Source organism: Halichoeres trimaculatus, unplaced genomic scaffold, assembly GCF_033239565.1.
Source record: "Halichoeres trimaculatus isolate MK-OKI-2021-1 unplaced genomic scaffold, fHalTri1.1 fHalTri1_scaffold_10, whole genome shotgun sequence".
In the NCBI taxonomy this organism is placed as follows: domain Eukaryota; kingdom Metazoa; phylum Chordata; class Actinopteri; order Labriformes; family Labridae; genus Halichoeres; species Halichoeres trimaculatus.
This window is the reverse complement of record NW_027437187.1, coordinates 29,312,875-29,322,727: the sequence shown is the minus strand read 5'-3', so window position 1 is coordinate 29,322,727 and position 9,853 is coordinate 29,312,875. Positions and strand designations below refer to the sequence as shown.

General features: G+C 39.7%; 1 protein-coding gene across 1 annotated transcript; it reads left to right on the top strand.

Moving 5' to 3' along the window:
* Positions 1-1,531: 1,531 nt before the first annotated feature.
* Positions 1,532-9,665, top strand: skic8 (SKI8 subunit of superkiller complex). The gene is made up of 11 exons (XM_074677282.1): positions 1,532-1,663; positions 2,019-2,076; positions 2,168-2,195; positions 3,168-3,273; positions 3,856-4,028; positions 4,913-5,061; positions 5,250-5,343; positions 6,977-7,070; positions 7,175-7,267; positions 7,615-7,693; positions 9,446-9,665. The coding sequence occupies exons 2-11, from the start codon at positions 2,065-2,067 to the stop codon at positions 9,533-9,535; spliced, it is 918 nt and encodes a 305-aa protein (XP_074533383.1). The 5' UTR covers positions 1,532-1,663; positions 2,019-2,064; the 3' UTR covers positions 9,536-9,665.
* The last annotated feature ends 188 nt before the right edge of the window (positions 9,666-9,853 follow it).

Genomic DNA, 9,853 nt, shown 5'->3' with positions numbered 1-9,853 from the left:
TGAACCAGGCAGTAAAAGTCTGTTTTTATGACTGGGTGTCTATGTGACTTCTGGTCTTCCTGCAGCCAGCCTCGAGCGGATTCTCAATGAAAAGCAACTTTTAGCACTTCCACATAGGCTTCATTTTCCTGAACCAGATGTTGCCCCTTGGTTTTAGTTTGACAGCTGCCCTATACTGTCGCCAGCCACCAGGGGGAGCTCTAAGAGTTTTGGCTTTACTTGAAGTGGTATTAGTTTTGTCCATCATTTTTACACGGTGTTCACCACTAGGTCTAGCATTGCCTGAGGTTCCAGCCTTATGAAAAATGCACCTAAATGTCTTGCTGCTTTATTTACCTTTTCCAGGACAGTATCACACATTGACCAGAAACTTCTCATTTCTAGGTGACTTTTAATATAACTCCTAATTCTTGCATGGGTAAAGTATCAAAAAAAAGGGGGACTCCAGGGATCAGATTTATATGACTCAAAACCTCTTAGAAAGTGATATTTCAGCTGAGAAGTTTCAACTCTTTCATGGATTAGTCATTTTATTTCCACTGACGCACAGTGCAGAACCCAAATCCCATAATCAGGTTAAACTGATCGTTTAAAGACCAGGAAAGAGGAAAATGACAACCACATGAAGAGCTGACACCATTTAAGAAAAAGGCACTTTGGCACCATATTTGTTGCAAGTAAATGTCAGTGCAGAGTCACAGCTATATATGTATATAATAACAAATGTGTGTTGTGTGCAAGTCATGATGTAAAGTTGTACAGATGTTTAATTTTTCATGATTTTCCACTCTCATTTTCAAAAATAATGACTGCAGATGTACTGCTTCTTCCCCTTTAGCACGCAGCGAGTGCCATAACACAAGGTTCATTACCCACCATCATGAATGCCCCCTGAACACGAATGAATCACTTGGCTGAAAATAGCATCAGTATGATCATTACTGCCTACAAGGAAAAACAAAAGACAAACATACAAGTGCTTGGACTAGACATTTTTCTTTATTTTACTTTAGGCTGGGAGAAGGGGTTCAGGTCCAGACTTTATTAATTTTTTTTTATTTGCTCAGTTCTGGGGGCAGTTGAAAACTTTTTAGTGTTTATATGGCTACTTTTACTCTAAAGGCATCAAAGCTTCCAAAATATTGTTGGGTCTATCAATAAGAGTTTAATCATAAATTTCTGGAGCTCTGCAGTTGTTCAACAGAGCAAAATCATAAATTGCTGACGCTCCCAATTAAGTTCCTGATAAAGAATTAATCATCATTCTAGAAATAAAATAAGCTGTTATATATTCATGGATTCATGCATTAATTAAAATATACATTTATAAGCCTGGCACGACCACTTTATCACGTGTTCTCTGCTGGAAAGGCAGTATAAGTACACTAAATCACTTGACGTATTTTTTTAAAAATTGTTGCTGTTAATTGTGTATTTAAATTATATAGGCTAGGGTACACATTTCTAATCAAAAACAGTTTTCATCACTGCTCTCCTTCACTGAACCACTGGTGGCGCTACCGCCGTTCATACTCAGTCCTCCAATCTCAAAATCACACAAAGAAGAATTGAAGCGGAAGTTACGTGAAGTGTTGTCATGGCGTCTCACATGTAAATTTTAGAGCCTTACAATTAATATAAATCGCATCTGGGAGATTCTGAGGTACGTTGCCCTATTTTAAATGAAACAAAACTGTACGGTTAATTCAGTACGTCGGTAAAACTGAACATCAACGTAACAACGAGCCGACTGTTAAACAGGAAACAGCACTTTGTGCAGCGCCAACCTGCTTGAACTGCTTATAGTTAGTGCTAACTGCTTTTAGCCACTGGTTTTTAGAAGAGTCTTTAAATCAATTTATCTGCAGAAATGTGTTTACATAACTGTAAGTTATTATTCAAGTTGCAAACAGGAGTTTTTTTCCCCTTAACCCTCTCGCTGAACTATCAGATGACGCTTCAGTTTTTGAAGATGCTTTGTTTGAAGTGTCAAAAAATGCTTTTAACGCCGTTTTCAGGTTAGATTACTACACCTGGCTGTAGGAGTCTTCAAGGACCAAAAACATGAGCACTCAAGTAAGTAAACACAGTTTTACAACATGAAATGTAATAATTTTAAAAAGGAAGGGTTTCAAAGATTAACCTTAGGTCTGTGTTTTGATTTCAGTACAGCATCCTGTTCAAACAAGAACATGGTGAGTTACATACAGATTTATTTCCCTCTGTTTGCAACGTTTTACACAATCACTTGATCCAGAATCAGACTTTCTGCTAAGTGGGTAAAGTTTTTAAAGGATTTATTTTGGTGTTTTTGGTGTAAAAAAAGTAAGTTAATAAATGAAAAAATAAAAAATAAAAACATAGATCCAGAAAGAAGGGGGAGGCTGGTAAGCAGAAGCTCTGTCTAGAGTCACATAACTTAAAATGAATGTGGTAGAGGTGTCCCAGTCCGATATTGATATCGGATATCGGTCCGATATCAGAAAAAAAAAACAAGTATCGGTATTGTATCGGAATACATCTAAAATCTCCGATATAAGCAGTTTCTGTTACCCATTGGTTAATAATGAATGGATCACTTTTTCCCCATACCTACTGTTGCTGACTGCTGTTCTTTGTTTGAATAATATCACTTAATCAAGCCTTTTCTAACATGACAGACATACTACAGAATAAGTAATAAAAGTATGCATGTTTAATGCTAATATCGTATCCGATTAATGTCGGTATTGGCCAATACTCAATGCTGCAGTATCGGTATCGGAAGTGAAAATGTAATATCGGGACATCCTTAGAATATGGTATTGTGTAAGAAGAGGAATAAATCAATTATTAAATTTACAAGAGTGTGCTTGTGTACAAGTACAAGGTAGGGCTTGATAATAGTGTCGTATCAGGATGGGCGTTTTGATAGAAGTTGTAGCTGTAGAGGAGAGGAAACGGGTCTTGTGGTTTGAGGACTGGTCCTTAGACTTGTGCGAGAATAAGAGGAGTTATGAAAAGACTACCTCTAAACCACAGGAGATGTAGTAAAGTCAGAAAGTGTGAAGAATTGAAGTATCAGATCATTTATTTAAGCATTTGGACGAAATATGTTGTTAATAAAACAAATTAAGACTCTTTTAGCCTTGCATTGAAAAGTTAAACATGTGTCTGTCTCCTGTCAGCACACGATGATGCCATCTGGACAGCAGCATGGGGTAAAAGTGAGGCGGATGGGACAGAAACGATCATCACAGGCTCACTGGATGATATGGTGAAAGTCTGGAAATGGTGAGTATGTATTTAAGCAGAATCATCATGAACTATTGTACACAATCTTAGCTTGTGGTTTCCTACACTGGAATTTATTTGTACTTTTCATCATTTGTGACACTGAATTGAGTTAGAGCTTTGTGACTTTGACTTTCCTTGATTCTTAAAAAACCCAAAGGTACAAAAGAAAAAGAAAAACAGCACTACTTAAAAACAACTGCAGCTGAAGACGATTACAAAATAAGAACATATGAGGAATTTTAAGGCACTTTTTAACAAGAAAAACTAGAGAAATCATGCACGGAATAGCTTCATTCAGCATAAACAGGAGTGAGTTGTTTTCTTTTGTTCTCAGTCTGCTAAATTTCCGGTCTCACTATTGACAGGAAGATGATGTGAGTTTGTTTGGTGCATGTGTAACACTGTAAAACCTGAATCTGTGATATTCTGATTGAATGCCTGACTCTCATGATTGATATCCTTGACCCAGTTTCTTCTTATTCTTAGAAATGAATTTTTTGGAAATGTCTCCTGGCTCAGAGGTTGAGTTTATTTGGCCTGACACAGCGGAATAATCTAGTTGCTGCTCTGTACCTGCAGGTCAGATGAGAAGCTGGAGCTGCAGTGGACTCTGGAGGGCCACCAGCTGGGCGTGGTGTCAGTGGACATTAGTCACAACGGGGCCATTGCTGCCTCCAGCTCCCTTGACGCTCACATCCGCCTCTGGGACCTGGAGTCAGGGAAACAGATCAAGTCCATGGATGCTGGACCAGGTGAGACTGGGCCTTAAAGGATCCAGATTTTCTTTGTTTATAATCATTAATTTGTTATTAATACGTATTGATTGCTAGAGTTGCACATGATCCAGCTGCAGTAAGCTGGCTTAATATTTTTCTTTTGATTCATGATGCCTTTAGTTTTTTTTATAGCCTTTAATTCACAAAAAGCACAGAGTTACCCCTTGTTTGAAGATTTATCAAACTCAGAAATAGCTAGCTTTAATTTAATGGGAGCATGAGACAAAAATGTATTGCTAGTCAGAAACCTGAGCAGCAGGTATTGCTATCAAATGTTTCATACGAAGTGTTCATCTACCAGGCTCTTATCACTGAAATCAGGTCACTACAAAGAAACTGCACCCAGTTTAGCTTTTAAACAAACCTCAGGGTGATAGTTTGCCTGCTCTCAATGCGGCACACTCACCTCTCAGAGACCCCACACTAACAAATGTGTGTTTCTGTGGTTGTGTATTTTTAACAGAGCTGTACTTCATCTAAATGCCATGTCACCTCGCATTAGTGATGCTCTGTTTCACACAGTGGGTGGTCTGGGTCAGCGGGCATGAGACCTTTTCTTTCTTTCCGTTGACATACTGTATTTACACAGATCACAATTCACATCAATGTTAAAAAAGCAGTTTCTAATTCACAAAGTTTGGAGTTATTTTTTAATATTCGGTGTAAAGCAAAGGCAGCAAAGGTCTGTTTTTTTTTTGTTTGCTTTGTGACACTTGGACAAGACAGCAGCATATAACATTAGATATGCACACAAATCATTTTATCTGTAACTCATCAGGTTTGGACAGTCTTCTTTAATAAACAGTATCACTAAAATGCGTTTTTCTTTTCCTCTGTGTTTCTCTCTGCTCTCTCTTCAGTCGATGCATGGTCCGTCGCCTTCTCCCCAGACTCCAAATACATCGCCACAGGGAGCCATCACGGCAAGGTCAACATCTTTGGTGTGGAAAGCGGAAAGAAGGAGTATTCTCTGGACACTCGAGGAAAATTCATCCTGAGTATAGCTTATGTGAGGAAACATGAATTGTCATTCTGGTGACTTCTCAGGTTTAGAGTCTCAAGAGCTTTTTTTTTAAAAAAAAACTCTTATCTCTTAATCAAAGTATTTAACCAAAAGTTTTTAAGTTAAAGCTCATTTGGTCCCATGTGTCCATATTTTAAAAATGGTATAATTAACATGTGATTTTTGCCTCTCAGAGTCCTGATGGGAAATATTTGGCCAGTGGAGCTATTGATGGAATCATCAACATCTTTGACATTGCAACCGGAAAACTTCTCCACACCCTGGAAGGTGAGTTCATATATTTGTATTTTTAAGGTAGCAAGTTGCAGTCTCTACGGCAATAAACAAATAACACATACTTTGAATAAATGGAACACAAATTGTTTTGGCATCATAGGGGCTGTGAGGATTTTGTAAGTGATGCTGAAAAAGTCTACTTTAGGGATATGCCTAACTGTAATCCACATTTTACAATGAGATTATCAGCGCCAATGTAGGTTATTCCTCTAAGTCAGTGTTACCCAACCCTGATCCTGGAGGACCCCTGCCCTGCATGTTTTAGATGTTCCAGACTCCAACACACCTGATTCAAATGACCAGCTCCTCATCAAGCTCTGCTCGAGCCTGATAACGAGCAATTCATTTGAATCAGGTGTGCTGGAGTGGGGTAACATCTAAAACATACAGGGCAGGGGTCCTCCAGGATCAGGGTTGGGTAACACTGCTCAAAGTGCTACTTCATAGCTTCCCGATTGGGTTGAGCAGGACCAAATTGATATCACATCCATTGCCATGACCACACGTAGCCAAGTATTTTCCAAAGCAAATATCCCCCCTCATTGGTTTCAAAAATACTTTTGTCCACACGCAGTGGGCAGACCCGCTGATAAGTGCAGCTCAAACCATGTCAAACCCATTTTTGGCAGTGTTTTTCAGACCCATGCCAGCCAATTAGAATGAACCCCATCATTGAGGGGTGATGTTTGAGAACCAAAAACTCTGTTTCCTAGTCAGAGTTTTTCCAAAATCTTCACTTGGGTGGGAATATTTTAGAAAACATCAATTTTAGTGAGGTAAACCTGCGGTTTCATTTGGACGATAGGCATAGACGTTCAATATTATGTGCAGTTTTCCTATGGCCTATATCTCTATGACAACACCATGCTGGCAAATAAAGTTTAGTAATGAGAAGGGAGATCTGTGTTTTTCTGTGCTGAAAACAATACTTTTGAGTAGTAATGATGGACACAGTAGCCTAACTGTCAGACAGAAAAAAAGGACAGAAAAGCAGAAGAAAGCTAAACAGGGGAGTGATACAGCCCGGGCTAAAGGCTAATGAGCCCTTAGCTCGGACTGTATCACTCTGTAACTCAGGGGCTTAACTGTTTGTGATTATGTTAATGTCAACCCACATGCAGCAGTTATTCTGAGAGTCTCAATAAAATGAAGAGTGAGGTTACGTTAGCTCTGCTTTGTAGATGACTGGCAGGACACAGCTAACCAGGATTCACTAATGTTACACATTACCGACATGTCGCAAGGGCTGCTAGCAGCGCTTAATACAGACAGCTACTAAACTGCAGTACAAACTGACAAATGTGTCATGTTTCCAACAATAGCGCTACATTACATAACTGCTGATAAATTCCTTTCCTTGTTATTTTGTAACCTGTAAAAAGTTTTGTTGAACGAAGAAATTTGTTTTGATCTGATCTCCATTCAATTCCAAAACAAACACGCCTGGTTAAAAGTTACATCTTCACGACAGTGTGTGTGAGACTCCAGGCCAAAAAGTGGCGCTGCAGTCCAATTAAAGCAGATCGTCTTCACACCATCTCTAAGGATGCAGAGGAGTTTTTAAAAAATGAAACAAGATCCATGATTCTTGAAGTACAGCTGTGACAGTCTCCTCTCTCTCCAGGTCACGCTATGCCCATCAGATCCCTCACCTTCTCCCCTGACTCTCAGCTGCTGGTCACCGCCTCCGATGACGGCTACATCAAAATATATGATGTGTGAGTGAAGCTGGGAGCTCATGAATAACTCCTGTCCGTTGGTTTTAATCGAATCATGAACATATATCAGAGGTTTTGTTGCTCTAAAGATGTTTGTTTTATAGGCAACACGCTAACCTGGCTGGCACATTGAGCGGACACGGATCCTGGGTTCTAAATGTCGCCTTTTCTCCAGATGACACCCACTTTGTCTCCAGGTAAAATTTAAAGATTTTTTTTTCTGTGCAGATGAGTAACAATTATGGTTTTGCAGCTCAGTATCATCACTAGAATCATTGACCTGAGTCAGAATATGTTATTAAAAATCTAGCAAAACTTGATCTTTATTGAACAGTTGAGAGTTTGCCATGTTTTATCTCCATCTGCTTTCCCATGACTCTGCTCCTCGAGTGTGAAACATTTGTCTACTAAAGCTGTTTCTCAGACAAAGTTTCCAGCTCACAGTGCCAAGATAAACCAAGCAGGTCAGCCAGACAACACAAAGTTTAATCAAAATAAGGTGTGAGCACATCCCTCTCTGCCCTCTCCTGCTCCCTGTTCTCAGCTCGTCTGACAAGAGCGTGAAGGTGTGGGACGCCAGCTCCAGAGCCTGCATCAACACGTTCTTCGACCACCAGGACCAGGTGAATCATCCTCTCTAAAGTGTTTATAATAAGATCCAAAGTGAGAAAAGACGCCTGCTGAAGGTGCTGATGTGTTAAGAGGAGAAATCAATACATCCAATGTCTCTCACATGACCTGTCTCTGGTGTTTGAGCTGGGGCTAAAGCAATAATCCCAGCTGTCATTAGATCTCTGGTTGCAGGCGCCTGTGGGAAGGTTTTCTCCAGCTAGGTTTCTAATTGAAAGTACGGCTCCTCTGGCAAGGTCTGAGGCGGCTTACTGCCACGTTGTTTGTGTCTCATCAAGAAATGACTGCAGATTTACTGGAACTGTTTGCAGCCAGTAATTATATCAGCTTTATTTTAATGACGTTCTCTAAACTAGGGCTGCAACCAATGATCGGCAGATTATCTGCAGATAAAAACTATAAATATCAACAGATTGTTTGTTGCTCATCACAGTTTCTCTGACTGTGGACAAGAAAACCAGCAGATGTTTTGTATTTTTTCATTGACTTATCAAAGTTGTTTTCTTGCAAATGAGTTTTTCTTTTATTGGGTTGCAACTCATAGCTCCAAATTGAAAGCATTTTGTTGCAACATTTGTAAGATTCAAAAGAAAGCAAAAGGTTATACTTCTGCATCAACTCTATGGTTGGATCCCAGTGTCCATACTCATACGCTCCTCACTGACTCAGAGGTGCGTCCCTGTGAAATCCGTGAGGGTTTAGGTTGTGCCCCAATGTAAAATTGTAAAGTGTGTGAGGGCTCTTGCGCTGACTTTCTGAGCGCACCCTTTCCGCAAGTCAGCATGGTTGGAGACTTACCATGAGGGAATTACCCAGAATTCATTGTAATGTGACGTGAAACCATACAAACGCAGGGTTCTCAGGGGACGCCAACAATCACAGCAGGTTAAACAAATGCGTAATGCCGAAATTGAAAAAAGAAGTCTGCCTGTCTTTAGGAATAAGTGTATAAAGCTGCCATAATTTTCCAGAATATTCATATCTTTACACATTCTGTGCAGTTTAATCAGATTTTGTATATTCATATTTCTTTCAGTTTGGGGAAGAAACTGTTTTGACCTATAGGAACGTATTGGTAAAATGTCAATTGTTTCAATTTAAAGCTTGTTCAATAACAACTCTTACTGCTGCTCAGGTTAGTTGATGACATGCAGGATGTGTGAGAAGTGGCAGAGTGCTGCTGTCCCTATCCGATTTACACAATTTTGAGCCTTTGCAGACCTATGCACTCAGACACTTTCCAGGTGAATCAAGTCTGTAAGGGCTCAGGGCTCAAGGTTTAGGGGGGAAATTGAGTTTCAGCCCATGGCTCTGCAGTACATCAGCGAACCACTTGAAGGCAGTGTTTTCTTAATGATTGTTTAATCACCTGTTTGCAATTTCCTGCATTTTGGGCACATTATGTTTTATTAGAGCTGATACATGTTGCCAGTTGTCATGCAGCAGCTGTTAAAAGCAAGAAAAAGAAGAAACTGGAAGGAGACTGAATGTTTGGCGATTCTATAAATGTTGTAACTACGGGAAACACAATCCCGCTGAGCGAACCAATCATAGGGTTAGCCACTTAGTCTGGGTAGAGGTGCACGTCAGCTACATTCACCTGACTCAGAAGTATAAACCAGGCTTTAGGCAGCTCAATTTTACAATGTGTGAAGACTAAGTAATGTATTCCTATTTTGGTTTGTAAATGAAAGTTATGAAAGTAATTTGAATCTCATTTCCGTCCTCAACGTCTCTGCCCTCAGGTGTGGAGTGTGAAGTACAACAGCAACGGCTCAAAGATCATCTCAGCCGGAGATGACCGCGCCATCCACATCTACGACTGTCCCCAGTGATGAACTGAATCTGGGGTACGAGCTGCAGACAGCGAGGGAGCTGATGGTTTAAATTCAATGGATGATGTTTATGGCTTGAAGAGAAAGAATGTGGCGGTTAATGTTGTAAAATATGTTGTTTTGTTTTTTTGCATTGGCCCTGTACGGTCAAATAAAAAGGATTCCTTTTTTTAAACCAGTGTTTCTTTGTTTTTTGAGAAACAGTAAATTATCACTTCAGTGTTTTTGATCTGATTAAAGATAAGAATTTACTGGATTATACACTGAATATTGATATATTTAGTGAGCTCTGAAAGTAATGAATGAAATATTTCAAGT

Excerpts from the sequence above, each read along its gene's own strand:
- skic8 (XM_074677282.1), top strand. Across the intron at positions 3,274-3,855 it reads ATGGTGAAAGTCTGGAAATG|GTCAGATGAGAAGCTGGAGC; the intron begins GTGAGTATGTAT and ends CTGTACCTGCAG. Across the intron at positions 4,029-4,912 it reads GTCCATGGATGCTGGACCAG|TCGATGCATGGTCCGTCGCC; the intron begins GTGAGACTGGGC and ends CTCTCTCTTCAG.